The 19,071-nt window shown below is 45.7% G+C and overlaps 1 protein-coding gene across 2 annotated transcripts in view; it reads left to right on the top strand.

Moving 5' to 3' along the window:
* Positions 1 to 17,310: 17,310 nt before the first annotated feature.
* The window catches only part of fras1 (Fraser extracellular matrix complex subunit 1), a 57,440-nt gene continuing 55,679 nt past the window's right edge, over positions 17,311 to 19,071 (top strand). Inside the window, exons 1-2 of one of the 2 annotated variants that reach the window (XM_023820753.2) lie at positions 17,311 to 18,043; positions 18,986 to 19,017. In XM_023820753.2, coding sequence (XP_023676521.2) covers positions 17,953 to 18,043; positions 18,986 to 19,017 — 123 coding nt within the window. In that variant the 5' untranslated portion in view covers positions 17,311 to 17,952. Of the gene's footprint in view, positions 18,044 to 18,646; positions 18,709 to 18,985; positions 19,018 to 19,071 lie in introns of those variants that run through there. The other variant, XM_072708930.1, reaches the window with a different exon arrangement.

Here is a 19,071-nt window from a genome sequence, read left to right as displayed (position 1 = left end):
TGAAAGATGATCTGGACTTTCCCTTTCCATGCAGTTAATGATGATTTCAGCACATTTTTGATTTGCATATCTGTAATTCTGGGCCTGCGCTTCACTCATCTATGCAATACTAGATTTTGCCCTCTTTACACAATTATTCATTTTCTAAAAATGATTCCCTTTTACTGTCTGTTTAAACAGACTAATCACCGTTATCTCTTAAAATACCACATTGTTCTCGTGAAACAGGTGTCCTCTTTTATCTTCAGCTCTGTTTCTCACCAAAATATAGATATCTATAACTAGACTTTTCAATTATAGGGATTATTGCCCTTGTACTTTCATGAGAGCCTACTTATAATAAGCGGCTGAAAGGAGGAATCATTACTTATTTACATAGTATCTATTATCAGGACTTTTTATTGTTGTATTGCATATGTCTTGATTTGCACTGCGTTGTCCTTTGCTGCACTGCTGGTTTTCTTAAACCCCCCCCCGACAAAATAAAACATTAGCAGAAAAATTTCCGAGTACATGTGACAGTCAATGCTTGAATGGGGGTTTAGAAACTTTACAAGGAGCTAAACCTTTACTTGCACTTGATGGGACACAAATACTAAGTAACTGTACATGTTATTCATTACTTGTTCCTTGAGCAGTTCCTTAGTAGTTCCTTCAGTAGTTCACAAAGGTCTACAGAATTATATAGTAACAAATGTGGTGACTGCTTGGGATGAAAGCTGCATCATAATTCACTAATAATGAACAAATATGAGATCAGTATTTAACTTGTGTAATTCATGACTTGTATGTATGTAACTAAGACTCAAAATTAATTAGTACATAAGTAATAGTATATAGCACTATATCGTTTGTGCCCTGTCAAGTAAAGTGTTGCCAACCTGAGTATTAGTATTAGACTGGCACACGGTTCTCTAATTCAAAACCGGAAAAGCTGACCCTGATTTTAATTTAATTAACTTTCGGTTTTCAAGGCGACTGGGGGAAATGGGGAAACAAACACAGGAAAACAGAACAGACCTGCTCCTCACAGACACACACACATACATATAGAGAGAGAGAAAATACACCATTTTATATATGCAATTGTACGGGAGACCGGGGAATTTTTTTCTTAATAATGATATTCATGTTGGTGTACAACTTGCTACTATGCCCGTTAAAGTGTGATAGCTTAGCCATTTCAAAACGTCTGCTATTCGCAGCAAACATCCAGTGCATCCATGTATCTTTTGACTTGGCCACTAGCACACCTCGTATAGCTAACCAATATCTCATTAACTTCTTAAACTAATTAAATTAAATTAATTTATCAACCTGGTGGTGAAATTTAATAAATACATGAAATGGCTGAGGTGCCCTTGAAGAGAGGTTTGGGAACTGAAACGGTGCTCATCTAGCCATCCAATTACATATTAGTAATTTTTTGGAAAACCGAAACATTACTACTAGTTTTTATTGTACTCTTAATTCGCATAAGTTCTAATGTAAATTGTATTTTTTTTGTATTTGTTGAGCAAAGGTGCACTTTCTACCCAGATAAATAGCTTTAAATACTTAATTGGACTGCTCAAGTCTTTTGCAGAGTACTGTAAGTTATGCAGAAAGATTTCTGTATACTTTTGAACAACTGACATTTTTGGGTGAAGTTATTATTTTGAGATTAGCCTTCATTTGCAAAATTTGTAGAAATTGCCTGTAATATTATTTAGGAAAGGTGTTCCTTGGAACAGAGAACAACCAACACCCTAATATTCTAGGATGGCACTTTCCACCCAGATTCGGGAACAGAAAATGCAAGCCTGCAGAAAGATGCGCACGGGCTGTAACTAAATTGTTGTTGCAAATCCCGTAAATTTAAGTCACATGATGACAGTGCAAACATCTGCATTTCCGCCAGATATAAATTAAGCTGCTAAAGAATTTCCCTGCTATTTAAAGTGGTTATTTTTATCCTCATCCAGGTGTCTCCGTGTGGCTGACGGTAAATGTAAATTTCATCAATACGAATTTATACGCTGTTATGCTTCTTCGGTAAATTCGGCATTTCAAGCACGAGAAAAAAAAGAAGAAGAGATGCAACACTGGGTTTTATTTTTTCCAATTTGTCAAACGGGAAACGTAAACTGTGATATGCATTACTGGAAGTATTCAATTTTCATTCATATACAGATACTACACCAAAATGTTACTCCGATAAAAGTTAGTCATCCAGTGAAATATTACTGAAGAAAAAGCACCTTGTGTTAAAAGTACTTAAATATCAAAAGTACTACACAATCTACACACAAATTTCTTGATCTTACAAAAAGCAACCTATCCTTTTAAATTCACTCAAGATAGATTTGCATACAGCATTGTAACCCTTACCAGTGTGGAGGGGTTATTCGGACATTATTAAATAAATATGTGTGCATTAATAAATATATCATGAAAGCACAGCCTCGGCAGGTGACTGTCTCTGGTGACTCTTCCTATGAAGTCAGCAGACAGATTGTAAGAGCATGGGGGGTCATGAGGTCACTGGAAAGGGGTGTGTGGTGCTCCCAATATCTTTGCAAGAGGATGAAGGTCCAAGTCTTTAGAGTCTTTCTGTATGGCTGTGAGACATGGACACTATCCAGTGAGCTGAGATGAAGACTGGACTCCTGTACTGTCTCTCTTCAGAGAATTGTTGGGTACTGCTGGTTTGACTTTGTGTTGAATGAGTGGTTGCTAGAGGAGTCCCGAATGAGGCACATTACCTGCATTGTAAGGGAAAATCAGTTATGGCCATGTGGCGTGTTTCCCTGAGGGTGATCTGGCTCGCAGGATCCTCATTGCTGGGGACCCAAGCGGCTGGACCAGGCCGAGGGGAGGCCCACATAACTCCTGGCTGTGGCAGATGGATGGTCATTTCCGGAGGGTGGGACTGGACCGTGTGTCTGCCTGGGGGTTCGCCAGCCAGGATCCCGAGGAGTTTCGCCGTATGCTCCCCAACATGACCTGACCTGTTAATTGACCTCTCTGTGCCTGTTAATTGTACTACCCCACCTGTGCCTTGTTGCCCTGTACCCATAATGATCAGTTGATTTGACTGTCCTCACTTATTCGTTGTTGCCCCTAGTTCTGTGTAGCCACACCTGCTCATTGTTTGTTATTGTGATCAGTGCATTTAAGTGTCTGCCTTTGTTCTATTTGTCAGTCAGTCATTGTGCTAATGTTGCTGTGTGTTGTTACTTGGCTTGTTTCTGAAATTCTGTTCCCTTTATAGATTTATTTGTGGTTCTGTTTATAGTGTTTACCTCTGTTTAGTTCTGACCCCTGGTCCTGTTGTTTTGTGATTTTCCCAGTGTGTTTTAGTTTAACAAACCAATTGCATGATGTATGCACCTTCATCCCCACTATTAGAATGGTATGCTATGTATGATGAAACCATCCATGATTGAGATTATTCAACTGATGGTTTGTCGACTACAGAGGTATCAAATTTTCTTACACATAGTAACACCTAGAGCGACGACTATCAAGCCATGGGTCATGACTCAAATTTGGGTTACAGCAAGTTCTGAAAGGGTCTGAAAGGTAGAGTTGGAAATGTAAGCATTTTAAAACCAGCAAGCTCCTATGCTGCATGATCCATGATTAGATTCCCCAGCCCCAATCCTAGAATTAACCTATGTAAATGGGTCTTGGGTCTGCAAATGCTAATAGCAAAACTAGTGAACACTCAACCAATTCACGAAGCCAAACCACAGATGTTTAATTTAAAATTCACTGGCACATGCAATCAGATTTGTGCGATAGGTATTGATTGGTGTAAATTGTAGCATGAACTGCGTGCTTGATCTTAGTGTTCATTTAGACATATACTTGATATAGAGTCATGACTGAGCTGGCATGGTAAATGTAACTGTCGCTAAGATGGTTATTTTATAATTACTTTTTTGTTGGTTTGATTTAATTTAGAAGGTATACTGTGCTAAATGTATATTAGTGCCTTCTGCTGACTATTTAATTGATCTGTGTTAACCTTTGATCATGTGACTGAATTGGGTAGGAGTGAATGCACTCTTGGAGATTCATGGAGTCGACTTGTGGGGAAGCTCGTCACTGCAGAACCGGTAATAACTCCTAAACATTTGGTCCGAAGGTGCACACGGTAATTTCTATTTATTGTATTTACTTGTTGTCTTGTGTTGGAAAGTTTGTTTGTAATTGTGGTGATATATGAGCTGCTGTTTAGCGGTAATATTGTGGATCCTTTATGATCGTAAGATTAAATGTAATGCAGGAATTTAGTAATATGTTTATTGTATAGTTTTTCACGGTGTTGAGAAGAATAAAGACGGAATAACTTCAACATCAGTCGGGCGTATGTTTTCTACACCAAATGAAGAACTTTGGGAGCTGTTATAGTAAAGATTGGGTCACGGTGGAAATGAGATTGAGAATCACGTAGAGGGTACATTATTTCAATTACTATTTCATGTATATGAAACTGCATCTCATAGTGGGGAACCACATGTAATTCTTTTCACTGAAAGGCCAACCGTCAGGGATATTTTTCACTCCATCACAAGGGCACTTCATCATGATTCCTCACTCGGAAGGGCACCCCAGAGGACACCTCATGAGTTTTTCCCACCAGAAAGGCACCCACAGGGCACTTTATTTGGCACTGCATCACATTTTATCTATTGGAAGGAGACTGGTTTAGGCACTTCATCATGTTTTCTTTACAGCACTGCCGCCCATTTCCTCTAATGGAAAGGGTCCCCTTTGAGACACTTAATCATGTAGGGGTTGGCATTAAGGGCACTTCATATTGGCACCCTTTTCCATTGGAAGCGTTCCCATTGGCGACCATTTAGACCATTGTAAGAGCATGGTATAGGGCACTGCAGGGCACTCATTAAGACAATTCACCACATTCTCCTGCCCTATTGGATACATCCCCTCACATGAAGGGGGCACCTTGGATGGCACTAAATCATGTGAAGGGCAGCCAATATTGGCGTTTTTGCCATTCTAAAGGGCACTTTAGCAATGGTTTTTCAGCCACTTCTGCTCCCCCCTGAATCCACCAGTGCCTTTTACAGTCCTGCTTGCCAACCGAATGCAAGTTATTGTGACAAGTGGACGGTGACCTGTGTCCATGCACTAGTTTGCACTTTATCATGTGACCCTTTGACATGTGAAGTAAAAGTATGTCTACTGTTATTTTAAAAAGTTTAAAAAGTACAATTTCAACCAAAATAACCCCATTAAAGTCATAAAAGTAAATTTATTCCATTACTTTCTACCCCTGGTTACATGTGTTCTGGTGAAATGTTTACATATTAATCTTAAATGATGTAACTCAGCACAAGGACATGCGTGTATTGATATGAGCCAGGTGCAGGGTTGAGTAATTAGTTTATCCAGCACAAAACAAAACAAACAAAACAAAACAAGAAAACATTTTAGGCACCGGTAACCAAATGAGCACCCACACAGCTCCGGACTCTTCTCGCTCCTTGCATTCCGCAAAAAACCACCATCTCATTCTCTTTGCAGCAAAGCACGTTTAGTTTTTGTAATATGATCGGCCTTATACAGGTGCATGTTCTGCAGGGATGTCTTCCACAACCTGATCCTTAAGAGTGAATAAAATTTTACAGATGTGTCATCTCACGTGTGGTCTCTGTCGTTGCAGGCGTATTGCTTCACAATCTTCATCCTACTGTCAAACCCACCACACTGACATGAACAGTCTTTCCGCAGAGATGAGCCACAAATATCCCAGTTTAAAAAGGTCATCTTGCATTACGCTTCTTTTTCGCAGTGGTGCGGGGGTTTTCCTTTAAAACTCATCTGAAATAATCAGCCGCCTTTTTCCATTGCACGAACGCTTTGATATATCACTTTTATTCATTTTGGGCATGTGGTATACCAGGGGGATATCCAGGTTAGTTATTTATCCAGGGTTTAATAAATTTAAATTTTATTTATATTTATATTTTATTAATCTGTTTGTTTAGTTTGGTTGACTGTCACACTATATGCCAAGCTCATAGCTACTGTCTTGATGTAAAACTTGGCAAAGGAACGCTTACAGTACAAATATTTTAAAAACTGACCTTTACCAACAGTGGTGTTACTTTCAGTTTCACCCACACGTAGAGATGCCAGTGTGTGAAAATCATAACGGTTTTTATTTGATAAAGGCTACTCAGTTTATAACTAATGCACAAATGTTCCTATCTCATCACAGCTGTGTTTCCCCGCACAGAATAGGCATCTCTTTGTTTACCACCTACACTAAATGATAAATTCATGCCACTTCTGTTTTCTACCGTTTCTGATTAGTACATACCGTATATATGGAGTGGTACTTTTTAAAATAAATATTACATTTGTGTCACGATCAGTCCTTGTCCTGCCCTGGTCCAAGTGTCCTTTCCCCATTTGGCCAGCAGGTATTGCTGGTCATCCTGTCTCCTGTGGTAGCTTCTAGTATTCCACTGTTCCCCCCTGGGTGCTATTTGGCTTAATAGGCTAAGCAGGTGTCTAGCATTCAAACTCCCCTTTTGCTGTGGGTTCCATGTTCCATTTTTCATTTTTTGGTTCTTGTTTTATTCCTGTTGTATATTTCTACTTGGTTCCTTGTTTTGTTTCTGCTTGTGCCCCAGTTTTGTAAGTCTTGTTAATGTGGTTTCTCCTAGTGTTTGAACCTATAAGTAATTGTCATGACCCTCACCTATGTCTTGTTCCCAGCCCTAGTGTTTGGTTAATTCTTTCGGTCTGCACCTGCCCCTCATATAGTCCTCATTATCTGTGTATTTATGTGTTTGCCCTCATCCTTTTCCTTAGTTGGTCATTGTGTTCAGCTGTGTTACCTAGTGCTTGCTGTGTGTTTAGTTCCTGCATTTTTGGTGTTCTCTTTGCTTAGTCCCCATATGTCTTGGTACCTGTGCTGTCTTTATTGTAATTTTAGTGTTAGTTTACCTTGTGGTTAGTCATAGTTTAATTTTTGTTCTTGCCTACTTGTTGTGATCCCTCGTGATCCCTTTGTTTTTCAGCTTGTGAGATCCACTACATGAATCATCCATCTGTTCACCATGTCCTGTCATAACACATTTGCATTACAAACCCTATAAATTCAGCTCTTTTATTTCAGGGTTAAAATATTAGAGAAGACAGAACTTCATTGACCTCTGTGGTGGGAATTTTTTTTGTCCAGTAACAGTTAAAAACTGTGCTAATACTGATTTCTAGATTGCTTTAAAATATACGGTTGAATTCCCTAAGTTGATGATGCACAGGGCAACTCTGAGCAGTGTTGCTCGGGCACTTTTCCATTGATATTGTGCAACAAATTTCTATTTGAAAAACTTTGATTAGCCATGAGCAACTTTTTTGCAATCATCCAGATTCAGGTAAGTTGCTCTTTGTCTCTCCAAGTTGGCAACTGACTAGCAACATTGCTCCAAAATTTGCCCTGTGTATCATCACTTCAAAAGTTGGGCACAGTTTAAAAGGCCACTGTTTAAATTTCTTGATAGTGCGAGCCACTAAGTTTGTTCTGCTCTTCCAGCTGCCTTGGTCCTTTCAGCCTCATGGGGGCGCACGGATGGTCAGAGTTGGGGATGGCTGCTAGTCAATCCCACAGAGTTTTCCTGTTCTCAGTTCCATTATCTTCTGCACTTTATTCACTATATGGAATGTTAGTATTAATAACTTAAACATCTGACTGACGTAGGAAACAAGGGATCTTTGGGCTTTCTGCCTTCCAGACTTTCTTTGCATTCTTTTAATCTTCTGGTTTCAGTTTGTGGGTCTGCCTTTGCAGTTCCAGTGAGAAATCTGTCCTGCTATTTGGTCAGAGACTGAACTTTCAAAGCTGAATTTGTAGTCAGTTGCGTGCTCCTTTTGACTCATTTTGCTGTATGTTTAGATTATTTTTTCAATAGGAGTTTGGAGGAAAACTCCAGCTTCGTGGAGAGCAGTTTGTCCCAGCTGGGATTTATCTTAAATATCACCGACCCACATACATATTTTAAAGTAGATATGAGCTTCGTTTCAGTATAAACCTCACTCTGCTATCCTCAGAGGAAACAGTGGTATATACGTTCATAAAGGTTAATTTTTTCTTTTTCACCAAAACACATGTAGCTCGATGTATTCGAGTTGGCTTTTTCCTGTATTAAGAGGCAACCTTTCCATTACAAGCTTTGAATAACAGTTTCACAGAGGTGTCATCAATAACTGACAATAGTTTCCAACTCACTTTTCTTCTCTTTCATAGGCTTTTAATCTAGTTTGATGTAGATGAGGGGAAAGATTAATCATATTCTTGGTCCTGTATTGGTGTCTACTGTTCCGTTACCTTTACTGTTTACAGTTAACTGTAAATTTCACAGAAACTGAAAGAACAGAGGAAACTTATTTCTGCTTGAGTGAACTTTTATGTATTTATATGTATCAGTTGTGTATGAATGTAAGTAGCCCGATCTGAGGACTTCTAAGACATCCCGTGTTCCATCATAAGGATTCTGTCTTTGATCTTTTTGATGTCCGACAGTAAATTGTGAATGTGTTAGAACTTTTTTTTTTCCCCCTGGGAAGGAGCGGACTTTGAAATAAACTGCACAGTACCATGCAAATATAGATTTTATTTTTAATTATACATTGGTTATGTAAAAACATTTGGAAAGCTAGATGCTGTTGGAATGACAACAATGTATTCCTTGGATGCCCCATCACCCCCTCCCTCCATGTAACCCCTCCCCACTTCTCCAGAAGAAAATCTTTAATAAAAACCCAACTTGTGTGATTTGTCTCAGTGTAATAAAGTTCAACAGATCTGCATCTATGGCTGTCCTTTCATGTGCTACCACTAAATTTAATCAGTTTCACATCTCAAATACAAAGTTCTTTTGAAGTTTAAAATAGATCTATTAAATGCTTTTTGAGTTATTGTGCTAATAAGTAGCAGAGGCTTCCATTCTTTACTATCACTATGTGGTGCTAATTAATTTTAGTGTGATTTGTTTCAAAATTTGAACACCTCCAGATCTTCACCGGTACAATGTGTCTGATACAGTGATGACTTTGATAAAGATCAATCAAACACTTTTTGAGTTATCGTGCTAATAAGATCAGGTGTGATCAGGAGTCAATTGTATTTCAAGGACTGCAGTCTGCCCATTGGTGACCATTAGTATACACCATTGTTGTGTCCTTTGCTGCTTAGGATAGGCTTCAGGCACCCCCACACTGTGATTCTCACCAGAGTCAGACAGTAGATGGATGGGTCCTATCTGGACGTACCTAATAATGTGGCAACTAGGTGTAATTTATCCAGCATTACAAGTGCACTTTTCAGTCAAAAAATCATTTTCACAATGAAGTTAATAAGTTAATAAATATAAATTTAAAGAAAAAAAAAAAAAATGTATACCCCAAAAGGTGAATCAGAAATCTATCCATCTTCCATGGCCACTTATCCAGTATAGGGTGAGCCCAGGCATTAAGGCAGCAGATGGCAGTTTATCACAGGGTATGCCTGCATTCCCCCCCACCCGCACCCACATGCACAGATAGCCAAAAACTTGTGGACAGCAGGAGGAAACTGGGAATGAGAGTCCTGTGTTGGGTCGGGCACGGAACGGGGAGATTGGGTGAACGAAGGATTTAATTGGAAGTCAGAAAGGAACACGAAACACCACACGAGGATGGACGTTAATGACCGGACTTGGGAAACAAACTTAACGTGGACTTAAATACATCAGACTAATTAGACACAACTAGAAATGACTGGTAACATGGGGATTCCACACGAGGTAGCGAGGGGGCGTGGCACATGGGAGGATCAGACGAGCGGGGCATGACAGGACCCCCCCCCCAAAGGCATGCCGAGAGGGAGCAAAAGACGAGGCCTTGGGCTTGATGAAACCTGGGGAAACAAAAGCAACAACATCAACAGACCAAAGGGAACAGCAAACAGCACTGACACACAGAACAGACACAAGGAGACCAACTCAGACAACAAACGGCACACAAGGGGGAATGCAGACAGACACAGGGGCACCAAAGACGGAAACACAGGACCCGGGAGCACTAAAGGAGACAATGGAGGGACAACACCAGGGGGCACACCAACAAACGGAGGACAGGGACCAGAAGGGAACAAAGGCACAGAGGGACGGGGAGCAAACACAGGGGGCACAAATGCAGGGGGCAAGGAGGCAAAGGGGGGAAATGGGGAGTCGAAGGAAACCCTGGTGGGGGCAGCAGGCGACCGCAAGGCCGGAGCAGGAGAGACCCTCGGCGACCGCGAGGCATGAGCAGGAGGGAACACTGAAGGGGGCAAGGAGGAAGGCGGAGGGACAGCCGTAGGAGAGGAGGGAGGCGAAGGGGACACTAGCAGAGAGGAGGAGGGAACAGAAGCCGCAGCAGGCGAAGGCATAGCCACAGCCGGCTAAGGTGCAGGCGACCGACGAGTTGATACCGGGGGACCTGCAGACAACCTGCGAGGCGTCGGAGGCGGGACCGCAGCCGGCCGATGAGGTACCGCAGGTGCAACCACAGGTAAGAGCCAGAGCCAGGGGGACCACAGGTGACCGCTGAGCTAGAGCTGGAGGACCTGCAGGCGATCGCCAAGCCGGAGCCAGGGGGACCGAAGGCGAGCCAGGGGGCAGGGCAGGTGGGACACAACCCCTGTGCAGGTGTCCTCTCCCTCCTTGAGACACCGAGACCCGAGGTCCTGGCCAAGATCTGTCATGCTGGGGTGGTGGCTGGGGTGAACAACCGGAGGGGTTCAGTGGGGCAATCGTCAGGGTGATCACCGAGGGGTCCCACTCGAGCTCCTCCGCCAAGGGGGAAGGAGCGGTGGTCCGGTAGTCCAGGACCTCCTCGGGGACAGGGACTGGGACCATTGGAGCCTGGGGCACGGAAGCAGGGTCCGGGGGATCAGGGACCTCTTCTGGGATGGGGGCTGGGGGCACGGGAGCAGGAACCAAGGGGGAAGTGGCTGCAGCTGGGGGTAAGGTACTCCTCCTTGGTGAGGCGAGGTGTTCGTTTGTGGAGTCCGGTCATTCTGTCCTGCGCTGGGTTGGGCACGGAGCGGGAAAGCAGCACAGGAGCCTGGGAGATCAGGTGAATGAAGGATTTAATTGGAAGCCAGCAAGGAACACGATACACCACACAAGGACGGAGGTTAATGACTGGACTCGGGAAACAAACTTAACCAGACTAATAAGAAACAACTAGAAACGGCTGGTAACATGGGGATTCCACACGAAGTAACGAGGGAGCATGACACATGGGAGGATCGGACGAGCAGGGCATGACAATCAGTGTCACACCCTGATCGTGCCAATCCTCCTGTGCCACGTCCCCCTCATTAATCTCGTGTGGATTCCAAGTGTTTATCAGCTGTTTCAGGTTGTCTTCGTTAGTTCGGTGTATTTACTGTAAGTCCACGTCAGAGTTTGTTTTCCTAGTTCTGTCACTGTAGTGTTATGTACTGTTATCGGGATTTTGTTTCGTATGCCCTCCGTGTTTCCATATTAAATCCCTTTTGCCTCAGTTTATATCTCCTTCGCCTGCTTTCCCGGTCTGCACCTTACCTCTCATGACAATGAGTAATACTTTTCCTAAATGTGTCTGACTGTAACTGAAATGATCAGCTGAGGATCCACCCATCCACCCACCCATCCATCTATCCATCCATCCATCCATCCATCTTCCAACTAGTTATCCAGTACAGAGCCGCAGTAACCATTGAGTATTTTCCTAATAGGTTGCATTGGAGCAAGACAATCAAAACTTTTGATTGTTTTCCAAGTCTTCACAACTCAATAGTTTATAAGCATTACAATGCATTACACAATAAGAAACCCATCATTTTCAGGCATTCACAGATTTAGATGCAAAAATGTCATACTACATTTCAACAGGTGAGGGCGCCCTCGGGATTATTAAATTAATCACATGCGCAACAAAAATCTACTTCTTAAATATTAAGTATATTTAGCATTTGGCAGATATGTGCACGTTTTCAAATTCAATAGACCGTCACAACCCAACGATGATAAATGGAGGCATAATACATTTCAAGATTGGATGCGTAATGTAACACCAGAATGTAATTACTATTAGCAGTAGTCAGAAAATGACTTCTCGCATGTTTTTCCATACAAAGGCATGCAGAAGCTCATGTTTATGTTCTCCTGTAGAACATACTCGCTTTATGTTCTACTGTAGAACATACTCGCTTTATGTTTTCCAGTAGAATCAGTGGCAGCCGGTGAAAAATATTCTAGGTGGGGCTGTTTGTGCCATACAGTAAAATCCAGTTATAACGGACTTCCAAGGGACCTGGCAAAACAGTCTGTTATATCCAGATTTGCAATATGCCCAGAACACAACTACAGGGCACCATTTACTCATGCCACACCACAGCAGGGGTGTTTTTAAAGGCGCACGGACGGGACCAGCGGACCTCGTCCGTTATAGACGATATTACGTTATAAGCGAGTCCAATATAATGGGATTTTACTGTATTAAATGTTTCAGTAACCACCCATCCATTTTCTGTAACCGCTTACTATCACGGTCACTTGGGGTCCGGAGGCTATAGTTTCAGTAACCATCCCAATACAATTTAAGACAAACTGCAGTATATCAGTGCTCTGAGAAACAGTAATTTTATTTAACTAGCATTTAAAATCAACAGATTACTAAATACAAATTATCATTACAGGACTTGCAAAATGTCTTAATCTTTAAAAATTCCACCTGGAAACATATTCTAAAGACCATTCTTATCCATTCAAGTTAAGCAAATCAGCCCCTCTGTATGACAGAGGCAACACTAATGTCATGATCCGCTCCGTCCGCTCCTGATGTGTGCCACGCCCACCTCGTTACCTCGTGTTCAGCCCTAATTGTGATCGCCTGTGTCCTGTTAAGTCTAGCTTGTCTCTTGTATTTAGTCCGTGTCTGAGTCAGTAGTCCCCAGTTCTGTCATTGACGTTGCTGTCGTGTTTTCCCCGGTCCTGTCTGCGTGCAATAAAGCCACGTTAACCCTGCTTCCTTGGTCAGCTCGTCTGCTTGCCTGCTCGTCTGCACCACCGATCGTGACAGAATGACAGAACTCCCTAACGAAAGACCAGAGCCAGACGAGGCTGAATATCTCGCCCTTGTCGACGAGGTCCTGTACTGGCTTCGTCAGCCCGAAGTCCGGCACGATCCCCTGCTCCTGGCTACGGCCAGCCGGAGCAGGGACATGTTGGAGGCGTCTCTCCCCGGAGACGCGCACCTTGCAGGAAAGGTGCGCGAAGCCTTGCGGCAGCTAAGACGAGGGGTGGCAGAATCCAATATGCGGAGGGCAGCCCTCGCCAGCGGTCTGCCTTTTGGTCCATTGTCCGAGTTGGCGGAGGTGTCCCAAACGCCGCTGCCCACGGCAGGTAAGCGGCCAAAAAAGAAGCAGAAAAAACGCGGACAGGGAGACGCACCTGAGGACGCCTCAACCATCTGCCTGGGAGCTGCTTCTCTCTCCCCAGCTTCTCTCTTTGCTGGTGATCAGGGGGAATTCCTGAGCACCATGGACACCCTCGCAGCGATACCCCCACAGGTACCCAAAGCCCCCGTCGCAGTGGCTGAGCAGCCGCCTCCTTTAGAGGCATACTTTTATCGGCCGGAGTATCTGGGACACGGCGGCTTACGCGCCGTGAGAGACGCTATCCCCCGGGTCCCTAAAGCCCTTAAAGGGACAACGCCTGCTCGCCCGACGCCCATCCTGGTGCCGATTTCGGACCTGCCAGCAGCGCCTGCTGCTGCTGCTGCCGTCGCCGCTCTGCCCGCGGCACCGCCTGCTGCTGCTGCTGCTGCCGCCGCCGATCTGCCGGCGGCTACGCCTGCCCCGCCTGTCCTGCTGGATCCCCATGACCTGCCCGTCCTGCCCTGCTCACCAGCAGCCACGCCTGCTGGCCGCGTGACGGCGGCGCCCCCTGCTGGCCGCGTGTCCGAGGTGCCAGCCGAGGCGCCCCCTGCTGGTCGCGCGTCCGAGGCCCCTGCTCCTGCGCCCCCTGTGGTTCCTGAGGCCGCAGCGCCCCCAGAGGCACCCGTGTCGTCTCCTTCTCCTGCACTGCCCGAGGCCGCTCCGGCACTTCCTGCCCAGTTCCCTGAGTTCCCCGTGACTCCAGTGCTCCCCGTGACTCCAGTGCTCCCCGTGACTCCAGTGCTCCCCGTGACTCCAGTGCTCCCCGGAACTCCCGCGCCCGCTGAGGCGCCCCCTGCGACTCCCGCGCCCGCTGAGGCGCCCCCTACTGGCCGCGTGAGGGCGGCGCCCGTTGCGGCGCCCCCTGCTGGTCGAACGCCCAAGGCGCCCGCCGAGGCGTCCCCTGCTGGCCAAGGGACTGAGGCGCCCAAGGTGCCTGCAGAGGCGCTCCCTCCTGTTTTGCCTGTCCTGCCGGCTCCTGAACTGCCAGTCTCGCCGGTCCTGCCGGCGCCTGGCCCTCCTGGGGTTGCCGCGGTTGCGCCCCCTGCTGCCCGCGTGCTGGCGGCGCTCGCTGGGGCGCCCCCTGCGGGCCGCACGCCGGAGGTGCCTGCTCTACCTGCGGCACCTCCTGCTGGCCGCACGCCCGAGCCCGTCTCGCCTGACCTGCTCGTTTCGCCTGTCCAACCGGCCGCCGTTCCTGTCCTGCCCACGGCCCCGCCTGAGGCCGCCGTTCCTGTCCTGTCCGTGGCCCCGCCTGAGGCCGCCGCTCTGGCTGTCCTGCCCGCGGCTCTGACTGCCCCGCCTGCAGCCACGCCCGCGGCTCTGACTGCCCCGCCTGCGGCCACGCCCGCGGCTCTGACTGCCCCGCCTGCGGCCACGCCGCCGGCTCTGACTGCCCCGCCTGCGGCCACGCCCGCGGCTCTGACTGCCCCGCCTGTTGCCTCTTTAGAGGCCTTGACTCCCTCACCCTTACCCCGGCAAAGCCGACGCCCCCCAGGACCCCGCCTTTCGGTGTCCCGTAAGGGACGGGGACACAGGCGTCGGGCCCGGGTCCCGCCCGCCCTGCCCCCTGGCTCGCCCGTTCGGCCCCTGGCTGTGGCTCGGTGGCTGCCTGCGGGTCCTCCGGCTCGGGGTCGGCGGTCGCCTCCGGGTCCCCCCCTGGTTCCTCGGTGCCGGTCCTCGGTCCCGCCTCCGGCTCCGTGTTGGCCGCCTCCGGGCCCCCCTGCTCCGGCTTGGCGTCGGACGGCGCCTTCGCCGGCTCCGGCTGCGCCTCCGCCTGCCGCAGCTTCCCCCTCCTGCCTGCCTACACTGGTGTTCCTTCCTGCTCCCTCCGTGTCCCCTCCGTCACTCCCTCGTCCCGTTCCCTTGGCCCCTGGGTGGTCCCCTCCTGCTCCCTCCTCCCTCTCGCCTGCGGCCCCTCCGGCCGCTACCCGTCGCCCGCCTGGGTTCCTTCGGGCTCCCCTGGTTCCTCCTCCCTTTCCCTCCGTCCCGCCTGTTTTTGCTCCTCGTCCCTCTGTGTCTCCTCCGTTCCCTCCTGGTCCCTTTGTCCCTCCGGTTTTTGCTCCTCGTCCCTCAGTGTCTCCTGTGTTCACTCCTCGTCCTGTTCCTCCGTTTTCTGTCCCCTCTGTGTCTCCTTTCTCTGTCTGCCTGTCTGCGTTTCCTGTTCTTTGTCAGGTCCTGTCTTTCTGTTGGTCCTTGTTCCTGTTCTGTGTCTCTGTCCTGTTTCCAGTGTCTCGTTGATGTTTTTGCTTTTGTCTTCCAGGTCTTGTTCCCCGGTCTCGTCCCGTCCGTCGCCTCCTCTCGGGCGCGCCCAGTGTGCGCGCCTTTGGGGGGGGGTTCTGTCATGATCCGCTCCGTCCGCTCCTGATGTGTGCCACGCCCACCTCGTTACCTCGTGTTCAGCCCTAATTGTGATCGCCTGTGTCCTGTTAAGTCTAGCTTGTCTCTTGTATTTAGTCCGTGTCTGAGTCAGTAGTCCCCAGTTCTGTCATTGACGTTGCTGTCGTGTTTTCCCCGGTCCTGTGTGCGTGCAATAAAGCCACGTTAACCCTGCTTCCTTGGTCAGCTCGTCTGCTTGCCTGCTCGTCTGCACCACCGATCGTGACAACTAACTGGGCACTATAGCAGCGAACTTGAGACAGCAGACTGTCATCTCATCATCAAGGACATCAAGAGAGGAAAGCAAAAAGAAACAACTGCAACAGTCCCCCCAGCTAAATGAAAGCCGCACATCCAGAGATAAAATGAATCGATCAGCAAATTAACCTTAGTCGTTTTCATTCGCTTCAGTGTTAACGACAACGTTTGAAAAAACATTTAATTAACGATATCCTCATAACGGACAACGGGCGGCTCACAACGATGGATGGATGGCTTTCAGTGTGTGTGGGTCACAGCCATAAAATCCGTTCTCTCTTTATATCGTTGGCCTTTATTTCGTTTTTATTTATTTTGCTTTTATAAAGTTATTGCCGTATGTGGCGTACTGAATATAGTTGCACCAAGATGGCGGCACAAGGTTAATGCGCGAATCTATTGCAGCCTTCCTTGTACGCCCCTAGTGGTCTTGGGGCGATACATTTATTGCCCTTTAGGAATCTGATTCGTGGACACTGATTGGCTAATTTTATGTTGCTATGCGCATGTCTTCTATCAGGTATTGGCTACACTGGTGCACGGAATGGGCGCTAGAGAAAGCGCCCAAGAACAGATATTTGAATAAGATTGAGTGAGAGGGTGGAGTGTGGAGGAACATAATGCTTTATATATATATTACACGTTATTATGCTTGTTATACATTTTCAACACATACACACTTAAAAATAAGTAATTGTTTATTGAAAAACATTTTAGGAAGAGAAATCAAAAATTCCTTTTAAACCATGGGAGGGTTGTGCCCTAACGCCCTCTACTGACCAGCCCGTAAATTGGGTTCAATGCTTGCTTTATGTGCTCCTGCAGAACACGTCTCTACGCTCACTTTATCTTATCCTATAGAATACATGTTTTTATTCTTACTTTATATTCTCTTATAGAACATTCTCATGCTTGCTTTGTGTTATCCTGTATAACACAGGTCATAATGCTTATTCTATGTTCTCCTGTACAACATGGCTCCTCATGCTCTCTTTATGTTCTCCTCTGGACACAGGTCTCTATGCTAACTTTATGTTATTCTGAAGAACACAGGTCATACTTCCCTTATGTTCTCCTGTGGAACATGGGACCTCTCTCTTTTTTTCTCCAGGGACAACACCAATGACTGAGGATCAGGTTCCCCCCACGTGACTCAAAGGAATCTCGGCCCGGCTCTGTCTTGCTATTCCCACTCATTCAGAGTCTGTACCACGTTCAGTGCAACTATACACGGTAGTCTCGCATATTCTTATGCATATTTTTAATTGTATATTGTGTGCTGCTATAGGTGTTTTCTGCACCATGCCTTTCTTCAATGCTTCGCTTCTTACGCGTTGAGACAGTATAGGTGCATAGGAATACAATCCAAATGGTATACCGCACTGGATCCGTCCAGACATGACCAGCTGAATGGAAGAAGTGCACAGGACTTTAAAGACGTACTGAAAAGGGATTTTTCGCCATTTATATTCATGCTTAAGGTTTAAAGTAAAATTTTTATACCGACGACTGCTTGAGAGCGTTTATTTTTAGATCGATTGAAATCTCAGGGCTCTCGGTTTAAACATTTTTAAGTTGCGACCGTGTCAAGTGTATCGCTCTTTAGTTAGAATCATAAGAAAAATCCACAGTTCTTTAAGGGCCATCGGTCAGACATTCACAACTGAAGACCAGGAAAATGTTTTAAACGTGGGTTTTCCATTAAAAGGAACAGTGGCTCTGCTTTTCTGCAAGGCATCGCTTTTTAAATGGGATCCTAACTCTTCCAGTAATTTGTAATGACTGTGAGCAAGTGGCTGTTAACGCTGCAGTAAATTTTTGAAAGATTTTAAGCTCCTCTGGATCTCATGCTTCGAAGTGTAACCATGGGCTTTACAGATATATGGATCCTTATTGCCGCTCTGGCTGGAATAGTTACCATCCCACAAGAAGTAAACGGTTAGTATTATTGCACTTTTACAGTCGAATAAACTTACAAAACAATAATAAAGATGCGTTTCTAAATGAGATGGTGGGAACCTGTTATTTATATAGGCTAGTATAGCAAATCCTGGTAAAATGTTTGTTGCCCGGTTTGCATCATCAGCATCAGTATGTCATATAGAAGCATGTTGGACTTCAATCATAGTAACACTAATTTAATGTTTGAAAAAATGCATGGAAAGATAATTTTGAATTCGTACAGATTAATTACAAAGGCCTCAAGAATACACGTCTTGCTTTTCACGAGCAAATTGTGGTTTGACTGCGAAATCTTCCACATTGTTTTTAATTCATTTTACTTATTTGTATGCCTATTTATTTTCACGCGGCATTAAGATTTTGCCGCAAAGTATTGTCGTGATCAGGAGGTTAATGTTATAAGCAGGTCCGCTTACGATTTATTTAAAGCAGAGAAATGTATGAAAGCGGCTTGTGAACACGCTGTGACAGCAATTTAGGTCAACCCGAATAGGCTTACAATCATTAATCTTTTCGTCCCGTGTCAGTATTAATGTTTGCTTTTTGGCCAGCGATGCATATTACCCGACCAAATACATTTGACAAGTTACTAAAGTTTTTACATTGATACAGGTTAGATCATATGCGACCTTGGCGTGAATGTAAGCGACTGGCCTTTTTCATTCTGTAATTATTTTGCTTTTGTAAGTTTTCACTAGGAAACTAACTTGTGTAGTTTTCATACTTATTTACCGAAATAAATATATCTTAGTATGACGGTAAGAAATGAAAGGCGTACCCCATCAGTTGGTAAGGAATTGAGTGGTTTTCATCACTTGTTTCTTTAGTCGGTCAGACCATTTATAGACGCCGATCGAAGTTCAGCTGTTTCTTGGGTTCCGGCTGTCTAACAATGATGTCTTGCTGTTCTCTCCGCAGGGGAATGTCACTATCAGGGACAGCTGTTTGCGGTAAGTTCAGTCTACCTTCTCCTAAAACTACCTCCAGGGCTGGGCAATCCTAAG

Source organism: Paramormyrops kingsleyae, chromosome 2 (genome assembly GCF_048594095.1).
Source record: "Paramormyrops kingsleyae isolate MSU_618 chromosome 2, PKINGS_0.4, whole genome shotgun sequence".
In the NCBI taxonomy this organism is placed as follows: domain Eukaryota; kingdom Metazoa; phylum Chordata; class Actinopteri; order Osteoglossiformes; family Mormyridae; genus Paramormyrops; species Paramormyrops kingsleyae.
Note: the sequence above shows the minus strand (reverse complement) of the source record. Positions and strands in the feature narration are given on the sequence as shown.